At 39.7% G+C, this 18,489-nt stretch overlaps 2 protein-coding genes across 2 annotated transcripts; both read left to right on the top strand.

Annotated features, from left to right (window-relative positions):
* The first annotated feature begins 2,634 nt into the window (after window positions 1–2,634).
* On the top strand, window positions 2,635–5,075 carry LOC124872189 (cytochrome c oxidase subunit 5B, mitochondrial-like). The gene is made up of 4 exons (XM_047371942.1): window positions 2,635–2,791; window positions 3,464–3,534; window positions 3,785–3,884; window positions 4,338–5,075. Exons 1-4 carry the CDS (start codon window positions 2,695–2,697, stop codon window positions 4,448–4,450), a joined length of 381 nt encoding a protein of 126 aa, XP_047227898.1. The 5' UTR covers window positions 2,635–2,694; the 3' UTR covers window positions 4,451–5,075.
* A 6,041-nt stretch (window positions 5,076–11,116) lies between these two features.
* LOC124872169 (cytochrome c oxidase subunit 5B, mitochondrial) lies at window positions 11,117–14,389 on the top strand. The gene is made up of 4 exons (XM_047371904.1): window positions 11,117–11,280; window positions 11,879–11,949; window positions 13,661–13,760; window positions 13,933–14,389. Exons 1-4 carry the CDS (start codon window positions 11,178–11,180, stop codon window positions 14,043–14,045), a joined length of 387 nt encoding a protein of 128 aa, XP_047227860.1. The 5' UTR covers window positions 11,117–11,177; the 3' UTR covers window positions 14,046–14,389.
* Window positions 14,390–18,489: the final 4,100 nt, after the last annotated feature.

Consider the following 18,489-nt stretch of genomic DNA (forward strand, 5'->3'; position numbering starts at 1 on the left):
AAGGACGAACCACATCCAACAGGATTAACTGTGGACGCAAGAAGAAGCTGTCTGAAATGGATGTCCGGGTGCTAACCCGGATTGTATCCAAAAAACATAAAACCACGGCTGCCCAAATCACGGCAGAATTAAATGTGCACCTCAACTCTCATGTTTCCACCAGAACTGTTCGTCAGGAGCTCCACAGGGTCAATAAACACAGCCGGGCTGCTATAGCCACACCTTTGGTCACTCATGCCAATGCCAAACGTCGGTTTCAATGGGGCAAGGAGCGCAAATCTTGGGCTGTAGACAATGTGAAACATGTATTGTTCTCTGATGAGTCCACCTTTACTGTTTTCCCCACATCCGGGAGAGTTACGGTGTGGAGAAGCCCCAAAGAAGCGTACCACCCAGACTGTTGCATGCCCAGAGTGAAGCATGGGGGTGGATCAGTGATGGTTTGGGCTGCCATATCATGGCATTCCCTTGGCCCAATACTTGTGCTAGATGGGCGTGTCACTGCCAAGGACTACCAAACCATTCTTGAGGACCATGTGCATCCAATGGTTCAAACATTGTATCCTGAAGGCGGTGCCATGTATCAGGATGACAATGCACCAATACACACAGCAAGACTGGTGAAAGATTGGTTTGATAAACATGAAAGTGAAGTTGAACATCTCCCATGGCCTGCACAGTTACCAGATCTAAATGTTATTGAGCCACTTTGGGGTGTTTTGGAGGAGCGAGTCAGGAAACGTTTTCCACCACCAGTATCACGTAGTGACCTGGCCACTATCCTGCAAGAAGAATGGCTTAAAATCCCTCTGACCACTGTGCAGGACTTGTATATGTCATTCCCAAGACGAATTGACGCTGTATTGGCTGCAAAAGGAGGCCCTACACCATACTAATAAATTATTGTGGTCTAAAACCAGGTGTTTCAGTTTCACTGTCCAACCCCTGTATATAATGTCTGTTTGGTGGCTGGCTTTGTGAATGTCCTGTAAAGCAGCAGTTCCCAACATTTTTTGACTTGTGTACCCCATGAGCCATTTTCTTATAGCACAGTACCCCCTCAGTCAAATGTGTTAGCAAAAATAGAATGTACAACTTATTATTCAATGAAAATCATTTTATTTTATCTCAACATGAACATTTTGTTCTTATGCATTTTATTCATTTCTGCTCAATGATAACTCTGTTGCTGTGAAAGTGAATAAGTAATCTAAATAGATACAAAATCGACATGAATAATAAACCTGCCTTTATTGAAACAAAATTTGGAACTCTTATGAATAACTCCCCAATAAACAGACATTTAGCCTTAAAATATCAGGAACAGAACTCTAAACAAAAATAATATTCAGGCTCACTATATCGGTTTTGCCTAGTTTTCATCATTCAATTCAATTCAATTCAATTCAGTTTATTTATATAGCACCAATTCACAACACATGTTGTCACAAGGCACTTCACAACAGTCAGGTACATACATTCCAATTAATTCTAACAATTGAACAGTGCAGTCAGAGTTAGTTATTTATTCAAATTGGATAAAAAGTTTTTCTGTCTAAGGAAACCCAGCAGATTGCATCCAGTCAGTGACTTGCAGCATTCCCTCCTCCCGGATGAGCATGTAGAGACAGTGGACAGTCACTGGCGTTGACTTTGCAGCAATCCCTCATACTGAGCATGCATGTAGCGATAGTGGAGAGGAAAAACTCCCTTTTAACAGGAAGTAACCTCCAGCAGAACCAGGATCAGTGTGAGCGGCCATCTGCCATGACCGACTGGGGGTTTGAGAGAACAGAGCAGAGACACAAAAAGAACACAGAAGCACTGATCCAGGAGTACTTTCTATGGGAAGGAAAAGTAAATGTTAATGGATGTAGCTCCTTTAGTCGTTTCACCTAGAAAGAAAGAACAAATAAACTCTGAGCCAGTTTTCAAGGTTAGAGTCTGAAAGAGAGCACATAGAGTTTGTTACAATTAAGCTCAGTCAGTCGCCATGTCTAGGAGAGAGAAGGGTTAAACACTAAAAGACAGGGCCATGTGAATAATTGGTAGAGGGTGAGCATTAAGTTGTTGCCAGCAGCAGCTCGGATGATTCCCCTCTCCAGAAAAGTGTCACAGGTAGACACAGAGCCAGGCCAGGTGTAGCTTCTAGGAAGAGAATAGAGAGAGAACAAAGTTAAAAGCTGAAATAACAGCAAATAATGCAGCACATTGAACTGAGCTGTAATGAGACACTTGAGATTGCCTGTCCTTGATACGCTTTGATAGATCTGGAGGCAGAGTGGAAACAGCTGTTACTTTTCGTGAGGGTGTCGTGCAGGTGAACAGCAATGACACCCATGCTCTTGTCTTTCCCGTCTGTAGTACTGTATTGTGCCTTTTTTGTTCTTGCTTGGTGTATTCTGCACCTGGGTCCTAATACAGCATCACATATCCAATAATTATCTCTACTAACTGATTATATTGACCCGTCATCTTGGAAATAAAATATTAAATGTTTTCACGTACCCCCTGCAATGTGCTACAGTACCACTAGATGTACAAGTACCCCCGGTTGGGAATCACTGCTGTAGAGTATAGCTTAGCTCAAGAACGAACACGAGATGGCAGCAGTACGGATTTGATTCGTCTAGTCTGCCTAAAAAGACGACGAAGAAGAAAAAGAAGCCCACCCGCCGCAGTCAACAGGAAAACATGGCTTCAAGGTTACTGCTCCGCACCGCGTTTAGAGCCGCAACCAGCTGCCGGGTCGCCCGGGCTCCGGCTCTGAGCCGCTGCATGGCTGCCGGAGGTGAGGACGGGGTTCCCCGAAAATCCGCTGAAAATTCAGATTAGCAGCGGTTAGGACAGATGAAATTAGTGGCGATGGACCGCTTCCTGTTTCTTGCTCCTCTGGCCCGGACTTCATAGGGAATCTGTCCAGTTCTGTTAAGATCTTTTCGTCCAGTTACTTCTCACTTTTAAAACTTAAACGCTGTAATTATCAGAAAATTTTTTGTTTTTTCCCGCTAATTTTAGACAACGTAAAATGGGTTTTTAAGGACGAAAGTGTTGGCACAGTCTTTTTAGATCGTTTATCCTGTTAAATAATATTAGGGCTTTATGAGAGAGACTACAATAAATACAGTGTAGATATTGTTTTATGACTCTTAGTTTTATTTTGTTGGTGCGACTAGCTGCATTGACCGGAGCATTTAATGTATCATTTAGGTGATAAACACAAACATAATTTCTTATTTTTAAAGTGTCAGACCTTTTAAACCTTTTTAGTTCCTGTTTTTGCCTTGAAACGTGTTTATAAAAGTGTAACCTTACATACACTTGAGGTAAAAACAAACTGTACTGCTGTTGCATGATCTCACTAATGTTCTCATCACCTTCACTGTGTGTCAATAAAATGAAGGCTGCTTGAGCTGCACGAACAGATGCTGTGGTGTTCATGAATAATTTGGTTTTCCATCAGGCATTCCCACTGATGAGGAGCAGGCCACAGGACTGGAGAAGGTTATCATGAACGCCATGAAGGAGGGAGCGGTAAGTGTCACAGGAAGCAGGACAGGAACACTACATTTAAAAGCAGCTCAGTCATGTGACAGCTGTTCACCAGCATCGCCTGCTGCAGACTCCCAGTCATGGAAACAGCTCAAAACATATTCTGCTGTGTTCTGATTGTGTAGGAACAGCCTCATGCAGGTGAAATCTGCAGTAGGCTTTCAGAACCAGTAATTTCACTTTTCACTAAATCAGTAGGCTTGCCTTCATCGTCCTCCGGTACTCTTTGCAGGATCCTTACAACATGATGAAGCCGAAGAACTATGCTGGCTCCAAGGCTGACCCCCACCTGGTTCCTTCCATCACAAACAAGAGGATCGTGGGCTGTGTCTGTAAGTTCTGCTTTATCAGTGATGATATGTTTAGAACTATACAGCTTGGTGGACATATGAACAAAGTCCAGCAGAAAGACAAAGATGTCGTTTGCCCGCATTATAGGAGGCAGAAAAATTACATTATATATGTAAGATGAAGGAGGACAAAAAGCTTTAGGAAGCTATACTTAAACTCAGAGCAAGTTTTATGCTACACAAACATTTCTTTATTCAGATCTAAACAATTATGTTTTGTTTTACTCAATAAAACAGCTGTAAGTAGTAAGCTGGGTGCATAACATTAATATTCACCCAGCTTACTAAAAGCAATACTTGACAAATATATAATATTTCTGTTTTTGACCACCGTGACCAGCTCCCACTGTGGGGGTTCAAGCCCAGCTCGCAATGAGAAGCAACTGTACATATGCATGTAATCACAGTTGACATTTTCCTTTTTCCTCCTTGTAGGTGAGGAAGACAACACTGCAGTGGTTTGGTTCTGGCTTCATGAAGGTGAGGCCCAGCGATGCCCATCCTGTGGCTCCCACTACAAACTGGTGCCTCATGAGCTGCCTCACTAGCCTCCAGCTCTGTAACCTGTGCAGATGTGTGTGTTTATGCTTGCACAACACATCTGTGTCTTTTATACCTCTTTTTTTTTTTTTTTTTTTTTTTTTTTTTTGCAATATTCATTCCTCCTCCAGAACAACAAGAGCGAGATTATCCACACCCTGCAGGATATGTTTTCAGCTCGGTGTATTTCCTGGTCTGATGGCACTTGTCTTGTTTTGTTTTACTACTTGATCTACATGCTGACCTCATCAGTCTTTGCTTTACATCAGAGGTCTCCAACTCCAGTCCTCGAGAGCTACAGTCCTGCAGCTTTTAAATGCATCCCTGCTTCAACACACCTGAATCAAATGAATGGCTCAATATTAGGCCTTTGCCAAACTTGATGGCATGCTGAAGAGGTAATTCAATCATTTGATTCCACTTTGTGGGAGCAGGGACTTATCTAAAGGTTGCAAGGCAGTAGTTCTCATGGACTGGAGTTGGAGACCCCTGCTTTACATGTTACATTTCCATACAGATACAGTGTGTTTGAAATACTCAGGCAGTTTACTCTGGTATATATACTGTACACTGTCATAATGGGTCCACTTAACTCCTGTGTTTTAATCAATAAACAATAAGAACTTATTTTAATGCATGTCTACCTGACTCTATTTATTACATGTTTTATCTGTTACATAAAGATTTAACAGTTAAAGGAATATATGCAAAAACTTTGAGCAGAAATCTGCAGGAGGGCTTGATAGCCGCAGTAAAAATGTGTATATTAGAAAACTCCCCAAACATTCTATGATCGGACCTTACAGCTAATTTGACCAACAATAAAATGGATTTCAAGGCTTACTTCCAATAACACTTATGGCCTCTCCTGCATTTCTGCTGAAGGTGGCATTATCGAGTTTTGATGTTTTGAGTATTTTTTTTTGTGCATTTAGAGTTAGGATAAAATGTTCCTGGTACAGTAAACAGCCTAATGTATGGCAGTAGTTTTCTTGGTAAAACATTGCCAAACAACTGTTACAAACAACCAGAAAGACAGGGTAGTGAGGATGAGCAAACTCCCACCTCTCTAGGCTCTCTTGCTAAAGAGAGACCCTGATGGCAGTTGTTCCCACCTGTTAGCAAAAACTGGGAATGAGTCTTTTACATCACCGTGTAGGAGTTGTAGCTCTCTTCTTTGCAGAACTGTTTTAATTCAGCCACATTGAAGGGTTTTTGAGCATGTTTAAGGTCATGCGACAGCATCTAAATATGATTTGAGGTACCATACTTTGACTACGCCACTCCAAAGCCATTTTTATTTTCTTAGCCATTCAGAGTTGAACTTGCTGGTACGCTTTGGATCATTGTCCTGCTGTATAACCTAAGCTAGAGGTCACAAATTGATGCCTGGATATTCTGCATCAGGATTTTTCTCTGTGAGCAGAATTTATAGTTCCATCAATAACAGCAAGTCATCCAGTCCCTGAGGCAGTAAAGCAGGTTCAGACCATCACAATACCTCCACCATGTTTTGCATTCATTAATATTGCAATGACGATACATTCACCAAATATTGTGCAGCCTTACTCTTGGGAAGTTTCATCACTGTTTTGTGTTTTCTCTGTTTGTGGATATTTTCTCTCGCTGTCATTGGCTGGGGTCCCAGAGACTGAGAAATGGCTTTGTAACCCTTTTCATACCAGTGGCTTTGTTTCTCATCTGTTCTTGAATTTCTTTGGATCGGGACATGATGTGTTGCCTTTTGAGACCTGCCAGCATACATAATGTAATCTGACAGGTTCTATTGAAGTGTTTCTGGTTCTACTGCTCAGGCAGAATTCAGGCCTGGTTGTTTTCCTCAATAAATGAAATAATTATAAAAAAATTTATTTAGTTTTCAATTCAGTTTATTTATATAGCGCCAATTCACAACACATGTCGTCTCAAGGCACTTCACAAAAGTCAGGTACGTACATTCAAATTAATCGTAACCATTGAACAGTGCAGTCAGATTCAGTTATTTATTCAAATCGGTTAAAAAAATTTTCTATCTAAGGAAACCCAGCAGATTTCATCCAGTCAGTGACTTGCAGCATTCCCTCCTCCTGGATGAGCATGTAGAGACAGTGGACAGTCACTGGCGTTGACTTTGCAGCAATCCCTCATACTGAGCATGCATGTAGCGACAGTGGAGAGGAAAAACTCCCTTTTAACAGGAAGAAACCTCCAGCAGAACCAGAACCAGGTTCTATGTGAGCGGCCATCTGCTACGACCGACTGGGGGTTTGAGAGAAAAAACAGCAGATTTTTGTATTTACTTAGGTTATGTTTGATTTTTAAAATTGTTCGATGGTCTGAAACATTTAAATGTGACAGAAAAGCAAAAGCCTAAGCAGTCTGTAAAGGAGGAAATACTTTTTCATGGTATTATGTAGACCGGCTGCCTTTTCATGCTGTATTCTTTTCATAGCTTCTGAACGGTCGACTTTAGACATGGAACCTGCAAGGAGACTGAAAGGATGAAGGATACTAATTTTAGACAGTTGGACGGGAAATAAAATGTAGAAATCTAAGTTCCTACTGTTCTGCAGTGTTATAACTAAACTAGGAGGAAAGCCTCTGTGGAGGAAGAAGTCCATCAGTCTTTACTGGGTGTTGACCACGGATGTCACGGAGTTTAGCGGGGATAGCTAATTGGAAGGTTTTAAAAGAACGTTGTAGGAAGCGATCATTTCTCTATGTTGATAAAGGTAGCACTTGATAGAGATAAAGAGCTGCGAGCAACCAATGGGGGTAGGTGGAAGGTAAAAGAGGCAGACTGGGCTAAGTTCTCTGTTATTGCAGATGAAAGGTTACACTTAGTTTAAATCAGGGGGTTAACAAGCTGAATGCAGAGACAGGGAAAATAATTTTAGAGGCAGCACAGGCAACTATTCCAAAGAGTAAAGGTAGTAAGAGGAAGAGTATTGTACCTTGGTGGACTGGAGAATGCTTAAAATGTAGGAATAAGGCATTTAGGATTCTAAAGAAAACTCACAATTATGAGAATTTTATTGTATATAAACGACTTCAGAGTGTTGTTCAGAGTAATTAAAAAGGCAAAGAAAGTTTTTTGGGAGATGTATTGCAATTCAGTTGGAAAAAACACGCCATTAGGTACGGTATGGAGTACGATCAAAAAAGTAAGTGGGAACAGGAGGGAGTTTGGATTTCCAGTATTGAGAGATGGGGAAGTACTGGTAACAGATAATGCAGATAAGGCTGAGCCTTTTAGCCAGAACCTTTGCTAAGGTGCATAGTACAGCTAATTTATCTGAGCGAGAGGTAAGACAGAGAGACATTACATTGGTGAATAATCTAGATATTATGCAAGGTGGTGAAGGTAGAGAAGATAAAGTAATAAATGTACCCTTTACTATGTTTGATCTGAACAATGCAATGAAAACAAAAGAATCAACACCAGGAAGAGATCAGATAACTTATGACATGTTAAGTAAATTAAGTGTGAGGGGTAAGGAGGTAATACTCAACCTTTTCAATATAGTGTGGGATACAGGAGTACTGCCATCAGTTTGGAAAGAGTCAATTATAGTCCCTATATGTAAACCAGGTAAGGACCCGAGTGATCCTGGTACTCATAGATCGAATTCATTAACATCTCATTTGGGGAAGGTAATGGCGAAAATTATAAATGAGCGTTTAAAATACTTTTTAGAGAAGAATGAATTGTTGAAACCCTATCAAAGTGGATTTAGGAAGGGAAGAAGCACTAGTGAGCCTGCATTGTTTCTAGAAGATGAGATAAGGAAAGCTCATATTAACCAGGAGAATGTTGTAGCAGTATTTTTCGATAAAGAAAAAGCGTACGATGTGACATGGAAAGTGGGCTTATTAATTAAGCTATGGGAACTGGATTTAAGAGGCAGGATGGGTCGGTGGGTCAAAATGTTCCTAACAGAGAGGAAAATATCTGTGAGGGTTGGGAAAGAATATAGCTCACATTTTTTGTGGAAAATGGTACTCCTCAGGGAAGTATTGTCAGTCCTGTCCTGTTCTCGGTCATGGTCAATGAAGTGTTTAGTTGGATTGATAACTCTTTTGGGGTATCTTTGTTTGCTGATGATGGGGTGCTTTGGAAGAGGGGAGGAATGTTCCATATTTGGTAAATAAAATACAAGAGGCAATTAGTGCAACTGAGGGATGGGCCCTGGAGTAGGGTTTTAGGTTTTCAGTTGCAAAGACAAAGGTGGTTTTATTTACTAAAAAAATTAAACAATGCCAGGTAGATATTAAGTTGTATGGTGAACGATTGGAGGTGGCCCAGGATTTTAAATATTTTGGCATATGGTTTGATAAGAGATTTGCTGTCCAAGTTAGGAAAGTTATTGATAGGTCCAAAAAAAGTAACAAATGTATTGAGATGTCTTAGAGGTAGGGATTGGGGGGCTTGCAAAAAGAAGTTAAAAACAATGTATATAGCACTTATAAGATCGGTAATGGATTATGGATGCATAGTGTATGGGTCTGCATCAAAGAAATTACTTATGAAATTGGAAGTTATACAGTGTCAGGCCTCACGGTTATGTTGTGGTGCTATCAGATCATCATCCGTTTCTGCATTGCTAGTGGAGGTCAATGAAATGCCGCTCCAATTACAGAGGAAGCAAATGGCTCTGGTTTTCAGGAGAGGTTAAAGACACAGACAGGGTTTGGATGGTCAATAAAAGAGTTGGTAGAGAGTGTGGGTGTTAGAGGGTTGGCAATAACCCCTACTGTTCCTATTCCAGCAGTTCCTCCATGGATATTTAAAGAGGTTGATGTTGATTTTCAGCTTCTTAAGCTCAATCAGAGGAAAAGCATAGATAAGAGGAAGGTCAATCGCTGCTTAGAACTGCAGTATAGACATAGAATCCAGACATTTACTGATGTATCAAAAAACCAGTTGGAGGGTGTAGTTGGCTGCTTTATCGGTTCTAATCATAAAATAAGTGATAATCTATCTGTTTATACAGGAGGGTTAGTGGCATTAATGCTGGCATTACAGTGGGTAGAGGCTGTGAACCAGCCTCAGTTATTGTTGCCTCTGATTTCAGCAGTGCTCTTGCCAGGATTAAGAATATGATTTCAGAGTTCAGGCAAGACATTATTTATGATATTCTTCATAGTGAGAGTAGAATAAAAAGTTATGGTGTAGTTATTACTTTGTTATGGGTCCCGGCACATATAGGAGTGGAGGGCACTGAGTTGGCAGACACTTATGCCAAGAAGGCAGCATTTAGAGTCCAAGTAGAGATTAATATTAAGTATAGCAAAACAGATATCAAGTCTATAATAAAGGAAAGGCTCCTGAAGAGATGGCAGGAAGAATGGAGAAGAGATCCTAAGGGGAGGCATCTATATAATATACAAAAGAAAGTCAACCAAGTTAGAACTAATTGAAATGGATAAGAAGAAGACATCATAACTGTGGAAGGCCAAAGTTTTCAGACTTAAATAAATAAGTTAAACATTATGAAATAAGTATCTACATCGATAAATAATAGATAATGATTTAATGTGACAATGAAAGGTTGAAATAATTGAATGCATATTAAATTCTCAGCTCATTATTATGAAATATATATCATTTTCTATTAAAAATCAGCTTTATAATATAAAATAATTTTCATATAAAATGTTTACCTGACAATTGAAATTATTGTTGAGGATATTTTTATGTAATTCCAGCAGTTTTTTATTTTTATTTCAAAATGTCATTTTTTAAAATTCAGCTTTTATTTCAAAAAGTCAGCTTTTATTTTATAAGGGTGATTTTTTTCCCTATGGCGTATTTATTTCATAATGCCACTTTACAACTGAATGACTGTGGGGCCAATCAGCATCAACAGGCTGGACCTGCATCCTCATTGGCTGAGCCGTACATAGAGATTCGTTTCCTGGGTACCTGCTCCCTGAGCAGCTACTGTGCCACCTCAAGGTTAAGGAAGGATGGTGGAGTTTCTTTAACTTCATTCAGCCCTGGTTACCTTAGCAGATCAAATATATAATTTATCATATGATGCCATTTTGAGTTGTTTGGATGACATATTTCAAATGATCAGAATAATAATTGTTCTCCAGAATGTTAGCATCGATGATGCAGTTGTGGATACCCTAAGAGCCATTGAGCACCGTGTCTACATGGAATATGCAGAGCACAGGACTAAAGACTTTAGTGCTGTCTGGCATGACCATCGGGGTTATTGCTGTTATGTTTTCTGTTACCCAGCACAGTTCACTGTGGTCAAATGAGCCGACAGTCGGTTTTTATGTAATTTTGAACACTTTGGCGTTCCACATATAACTAGGATGAGACTTGGACATACTGCACTGAACAGTACGCTCAAAATTATTGGGAAGCATGTAACAGGGAATTGTGAGTATTGTGGGGTAGGTGAAGATTTGGATCATGTGTTTATTTTCAGCAGACCGATCTAGAGATATACTGATTTGCCCAAGAGAAGGTGCCTTTTTCGGTTGTAAATGTATTGCAATTAAATTCAGGGCATTTTTTATATAGGCATGTTTTCTCTTTTTAAGGAAAGCAGGAATATTTCACAGGATGTAGAGGAGGCAATAATTAATATTCTGATCCACACTCCTATTCAGAAGGTGGCGGTAATGCACACCTAAAAGCTGCTTGCCAACCACCATGAAATGCTAGAAGAAGAAGAAGTCGTCTTTACTGGGTGACAACTGTACATCGAAGGAGACATGGCTGCAAGGTTAATGCTCCGTTCCGGGCTTAGAGCCGCGACAACCTGCCGGGCTGTGCGGGCTCCGGCTCCCGCTCTGAGCCGCAGCATGGCGGCTGGAGGTGAGGCCAACATCGACGCAGAACCATCCAAATAACAAGCTAAAATGTTAGCTAGGCTAGTCTGTCTGACCGCGGAACGCTTTCTTTTTCACTGTGTTCCAGGACAGGCTCGGTTGTACTTGTAAAAACTGTTTCTGTTAAAATTTATAGGTTGGAAAAGGTGAGCATATTGACTATTTGTGTGTTCAACTCAGTTCGGCTGGTTCCGAAGAGCCAGATGTTCTGAGATGAAGCTAGGAGAGAACCTGCTGCTTAGCATTAGCCTAGCCGATTAGCCTAGCCGTGACAGCAAAGGGGTCAACCTGGGTTTCTTAAATAACCGAGGAAGGTCGATGGTTCTATTATAGACATCTGCTCTATGTTTGTCTGTTAATTAGTGAGAAATCTGGGGATTTGGACACAGCTGCCAACATTAATGTTCGATAGCCATCAGGACCCAAACCCTGCTCCTAGGAGGCTGAAACCTCATTTAAACCTAATAGTTCTGGATTGTACTCATAGTTTATTACAGTATTCAGAACTCTGTCTAATTATTTGAGGTTATTTCTCTGTTAAAGCAGATAAATCAGAAGCTCTGTCATGTTGTTGATTCTGTCAGGCATTCCCACTGATGAGGAGCAGGCTACTGGACTGGAGAAGGTCATCATGAAGGCCATGAAGGAGGGAGCGGTAACATCACTTTCATAAAAACATGCTGCTCAGAGGCCTTTTAATGACTTGTCTTTATCCTTTACACGTCTATTAAATTCTATTCTTTCAAGTCCTTTCTTATCGTAGGCGATGAATATGCCTCAACAGTTAATTGTATGTTCAACTTATTTTTCCAGTCTGTATTGAAGAAACAGCCTGTTAAATTGTTTGTTAGTTGCAAAGGTTAAACAAGCTCAACTTTTGACCCACTTCCTGTCTTGTGTCTAACAATGATGTTCAAATGTATAGTTTATATTCATAGATTTCACAATTAACCCACATTTGGCATAGTGGTACAGCATGCGATCGATATACGGAGACTTCGGTCCTCCATGCAGCTGTCCTTGGTTAGAGTCCCAACCCCGGAGACCTGTGCTACATGTCTTCCCCCTCTCTCCACCCACATCCCGTCTGCTTACTTTCGAAAAGTAACAACAAATAAAGGCCAGAGTGCCTAAAAAAAAAAAACGAAACAAAAAAAAAAACCCTGAAAAGTATACTATACTGAACCAAACTCCTGGTTCCAGTTGTCACTAAGACAAAAAACCGAATAGTAGGTACATTGAACTTCCTTTTTCTTTCTTTATTTACCTTTTGTCATTCAAACTGTCCAAATCTAACTATCGCTGTGTTTTAAACCAATATGAATAGCTGGTCTTTTGAAGCAATATTTGACAAAAAATGATCGTTTTTCAGTAAATCCCAGCTCAGAGTAACAATAATAAATCTTTATACTATGCTGTGCCTATTTCAGCTGTTACAAAGTCAGCATTGTTTCCTTTTCTTTCAATCCTGCTCCATGAATGTTATTTGTAATCAAGTAATTTAGTTTTACATGAACATGCATGTATTGAGTTTCAAAGCCCAAACCATTAGCCCTCCACCACCGTACTTGGCAATTAAAAAAAAAAAAATTTCTAGAGATTCAGTGATCATATTTTTGTGGCAGATGTTTGATTTTGGGTTTTTTGTAAAGCTGTAACCTGCTAATACTGATCTCTTTAAGAAATATAAGAAGTTGGAAGCAGAGCATCATAAAAATGTTTCTAGCCTTCTTGTCTGAATAAGCATTAACTATTTATAGTAGGATTCAGAGCAAATATCACACCATGAGTCAGAATGGTCAACATCAAACAGGATTTTACCATTTTGTGTTCTATTCTGATATTGGCTATTAGCATGGTTGGCACATTTCTCAAATGACAGTCGCCGTGTGTATTCATGGAGAATTTAGATACCAGAAGTATATGATTTCTGAAAGCGGAGGGGAACCTCAAACTAATATAGCAACTTAACTTTATTACATTTAGCCTTCCTGTTGAAAGTGTTGCTCTCTTATAGCTTGCATGAACAGCTAACGTGTCTTAACATGCTGTAGAAAATACAAATTCCATTTACAAAGCTTCTTTCATCTCTGTACTTCTGACTTCATTTCCTCACTGATTGTGTAGATGGCTCATTTTGGGCCCTTTGTAACCCTTTGTGTGAAAACACATGTAAATGTTCCAGAGTTAACCTTCCGCTTTGTTTCTGTACATTGATTTAAATGTTCAACAAAGTTGATGAAGTGATATTTACCTCCGAGAGCTGTTTTCAGAATAAAAAAAAAATGCACAGAATCTTGATCTTAGCAATCACTGTGATCCTGATAAGATAATGAGACCTGACTTCATCGTCCTCTTCTCTGCAGGATCCTTACAACATGATGAAGCCAAAGAGCTACGCTGGCTCCAAGGCCGACCCCCACCTGGTTCCCTCCATCACAAACAAGAGGATTGTGGGATGTGTTTGTAGGTTACATCACCTGGTTTACACTGGTCCTGCTTCTGTCAGACTGTCTGTGGTTACTGTCACTTTAACTTACTTACATGAGCTCATATTCTAAAGCAGTACATTTTCTCGGTAGAAGTTATCTTCATCTACCAGACTTCTACCTCTCAGGATGTTATTTCCTCTGTGCAGGTGAAGAAGACAACACTGCCGTGGTCTGGTTCTGGCTTCATGAGGGCGAGGCCCAGCGCTGCCCATCCTGTGGTGCCCACTACAAACTGGTGCCCCATGATCTCCCCCACTAATTTATACAGTGTCTTTTAGTAGAAATATATATATATATATATATATTGGCTTTTCTTTAAAAAATCCTTTTACCTCCAGAAGAAGAAAACTCTGACTGATTTAATGTTTCACTGTGCTTGAAGACATTGTCTTTTTGGCTTGGTGCTTTCCCTGGTCTGATGTTTATCTCTTCTGTTTTAGCACTCGATCCATCTGTTAACCTCAGATTTTGCTTTAAACGTTACATTTCCAAACAGCTCAGATGTGTTTTGGGACCTTCGGCTTCAGTTTACATGGACAGTTGTACTGTATGATGTTACACTCGGACCACTCTTCTTATTGAGCCAATAAAATGCTGAACTCATTTTTGTGTTTTTGTAATCTAATTGTAGACCTCTGAATTTGGTTGGTTCTGAAATGTTATCTTTACAACCCAGTGATATTTTTGGTTGATGCACACTAAAGTTTATTATGAATAAGCTAGGTTCTGATTAAACTATAGAAACTTGAATTGGAATATAGTGTTAGTTAGTTAGTTTTGTATCTAGAAGGAAAATGTAGGGACTGTTATAGCCATCCCATCAAATGTGTGTATTTACAGTCTTGATGCCAGGTATGAGAACATCTTGTCTGTTGTTGCTGCTAAGGGTGGCCTAAACAGTTATTAGGTTTAGGGGGTTAATTACTTTTTCACACAGAGGCAAGTTGGTTTGGATAGTTTTTTTCCCTTAATAAATTAAATCTTCAGAATCATCTTTATTGGCCTACATTGTGTGCACAGACCAGGAATTTGACTCCAGTTTCAAGCGCTCACATCGTACAGACATTTAGTATAAATTTATAAACTTAGAGGAAATAAAGAAACTGAATGTATGTGTATGTAAAGTTTTTTTTTTTAACATATAAAGACAAGAAAAAAATGCGGGCAGGGGAAGTTCTGGTATGTTTTAGTTTCCCAGCAGAGTAGCTGACTGCTCAGGATCTAAAGCATTCATTTGTTTGTGTGTGTGTGTGTGTGTTCCTGTCTTGGCATCACAGTGAGGACATTTTGCTGGTCCTCACGACCTATTTTGCTAACGGTTAGGTTTAGGACTAAGGTGTGAATTGAGTTTAGGTTAAGGTTAGGGTTAGGGTTAGGCATGCACTGGTAATAGTTAGGTTTAGGGTTATTGTCAGGGTTAGGGCATAGAAAGGGTTGAAAATGACTGAAAATCAATGGAAGTCAATGGGAGTCAACAGATGGTCCTCACTACATATAGCAAAACGAGTGTGTGTGTGTGTGTCATTGGGGAAAAAACGGTGGTGGCTGGTTTTTGCAAATGGTGATCTGTAGCACCGACCTGAAGGTAAAAGTCTTGACAGTTTGTGTCCATGATGTATAGGGTCTGCAGAGATGTTAGCTGCACTTTTCCTGACCCTAGACCTAAGAGTAAGAGTTCTGGATGGAGGGAAGATCAGCCAAAATGATCCTTTGCAGAGCTAATGGTTCATTGTAGTCTGAACCTGATCTCCATGGTCAGCTTATTTTATGCCTACTTATACAGGGCCTGGTCCCTATTCTTTGGTCCAACACAGCTTCCTGAGATTTGAAGTGAACCATGTTTTTTGTTGTATGTGTGAAACGTCTTGGTCTGCGCACACATCCTCTCTAAAACTGATGTATGCAGGATCAGTGAAATGGTTTAAATCAGTGAAGCTTCAAAAACACTCCAATCTGTGTGGTCAAACTAGGCCTGTAACATCTGCTCTGACTGCTCCATCCACTTCCTAGTCGTCTGAACCACACGTTTAGGATTTTTTCATTTCTGCCTGTAGGTTGGAATGAGGTGAAGCAGACGGCGATCAGGAAGTCCCAATGTGGCCCTGGCGATGGTCGGATATGCTGTGTAGCAGTGGTTCAAGTGTGCTTTTATCCTTGGTGGGACACTTTACATGCTGTTTGTATTATGGATGCTTTTTGGAAAGGTTTGTGATGTCAAAATCTACAAGAACAATGATGAGAGAGTCTGGGTGTTTTTTTTTTTTCCATGTCTGTTATCAGCATAGTGAGCTGTTTTCAGCCTCTGATGTGCAGACTTGTGGTAGGATGTAAACACCGACCTAAACAAACAAGGAAAACTCCCTTGGTGAACTGAAAGGTTTACAGTTTACAAAAAACATGTACATGTCTTCTGTATCACTGTTCTCACCAAGCCAGGTTTTGGTGAAACAGAGTGGCAGATCCGCTGAAGTCCAAGTCACTTGTACCGGTGCTGGATGAGTGTCTCTGCGTGTTTCCACCATCAGCGTATACGGTAAATCTCAGGAGAGCTGCCATGCTTTCCACCAGGATCTCAGAAAAACTAGATTTGATTCACTGTGTTGTAGCAGTAAAGTACAGTGGAAATGCACAAAAATCCCCACAAAGTACAAGCAAACTTAGTACCGGGGTGGCCATCTGCAGTGCCATCTTGAATAATTATTAAAAACTGCTTTTTGTATTTACTTTGGATATTTTTCTTTGATATTACACTTTAAATGTCTTCATTGAAAGCAAAGTGGAATCAATTCAAATTCCTTGTGTTCACGAATGTGAATTAAGCTTATTCTGATAGTAAAATGAGTTTTACTTGAATAGAAAAAGGAAAAAACAAAAATCTGTATTGAGCAGATTATTTTTTCATGGCACTGTAAATCAAACCACTCCTGTTTGTATTTTTTGTTTCTTAATGATATACATGAAGCAGTGTGTGCATCATTAACAGTTCCAATGGAGGACAAACCTCAGACTAGTATGATGAAGAAAAACTGTGACAGAAGCTTGAGTAATATGGGTCTACTCTGACGCAGGGTCTGATTTCAAAATCATGACGAGCAAAATGCGCTTCCATATATTATTCATTAGCAACTTGATAACATTTACTCTGAAATATTGAGTCATGGTCAATTTATGTCCCATGACTTTCAGGTTTATGAAGCTGTTGCAGGCCAGGCTTTGTGGAAGACTCAGTCACAATTATCTGAAGTGACGCTGTCAACAGCAAAAACAAGGTACACATTTTAACACCCTAAAGACTCCTTTGTGGGTTTATTAAATGATCATGAATTCAATTCAGTTTATTTATACTGCATAGCGCAACTTCACAAAACATGTAGCAGAAAACATAGCATACAAGCCAAAATACACAAGCACTGATCCAGTAGCACTTTCTATGGTAAAGAAAGTTAAAAAATGGCAGAAGTAGCTCTGTTTGTGGCTTCATCTGGGAGAGAAACACAATTAAGCAGATAAACTGAGCAATTTTTCAAACATAAGGATGAAAGGGAGCACATACACAACCATTATCTGAGTAAAAGCTTAGATAAGGGTTGTGTAGGAGAAAGACAGGGTCAAGTGTATCTATAGAAGGAGAACATTAAGTTCCTGGCAGCAGCTCAGCTTCTACTAAACAGAATGCCAGCCAGGTGTAGCTTATTTTAAAAGAAAAAACATTTAGCAAAAAACATAATTAGCTGAAAGCAGAAAATTATAATTAACAGAAATAAAGGCTTGAAAACATGAGTCTGTGTGGAATTAATCTATATAATGTTTCACTACGTGAATTGAGTTACTGAAATACATGAACTTTCCAATAATCTAATTTATTGAATATGACTGAATATGGTAAAGAGAATTGGCCCATGCACTGAACCCACAATTAGCCCTGAAATTTGAAGATGATTTATCATTTACATGAACAAACTGGAATCTTTCAGACAAATAAGATTTAAAGCAGCTTAGTGCTGTTCCCCTGATCCCAACAGCAGGTTCCAGCCTTTCGAAGAGATTATTGTGATCGACTTTTATCAAATGCAGCAATGAGATCTAACAGAACACGTCCATTGGCTGAGGCCAAGAGAATATCATTATTGACTTTCACCAGCACTCAGGGGTGAAAGTGAGCTGGTACGGTCCGGTACTGCGTACCACTAAAAGATTCTGCGCAGGTACGCAGAACAGGTGTTACGTCGATTCGCGATAGATAGATAGATAGATAGATAGATAGATAGATAGATAGATAGATAGATAGATAGATAGATAGATAGATAGATAGATAGATAGATAGATAGATAGCCTGAAGCCCGTAAGCCATAGATTTTGGGTCCATAAAATTATAATATTTAATTAAAGGTAGACCGATTACCTATTAAAATAGACCTAAGCCAATGATGAGTTCCAGTCATTTGGTGGCTTTGAAATGCAATAATACTCAAAATTTCTACTCTGGGGAACACAGATGGGGTTGAAGAGTTTAGTTTTGGAACCAAGGTTAGGATTTTTATAACAGAATCAAGACAAGTAAAATCCTTTATTTTAGGAAAAGAAAAGAAATAAAGGCTCTCAACACTAAAGAGGATGGTTGGCTCAAATTCCAGTCTCCTTGTTTGATTTCTTAGGGTTTAAAGATTAAAGGAATACATATGAGTACAAAGGTACACAAGGTG

The sequence above is a fragment of the Girardinichthys multiradiatus genome, chromosome 8 (genome assembly GCF_021462225.1).
Source record: "Girardinichthys multiradiatus isolate DD_20200921_A chromosome 8, DD_fGirMul_XY1, whole genome shotgun sequence".
NCBI classification, from domain to species: domain Eukaryota; kingdom Metazoa; phylum Chordata; class Actinopteri; order Cyprinodontiformes; family Goodeidae; genus Girardinichthys; species Girardinichthys multiradiatus.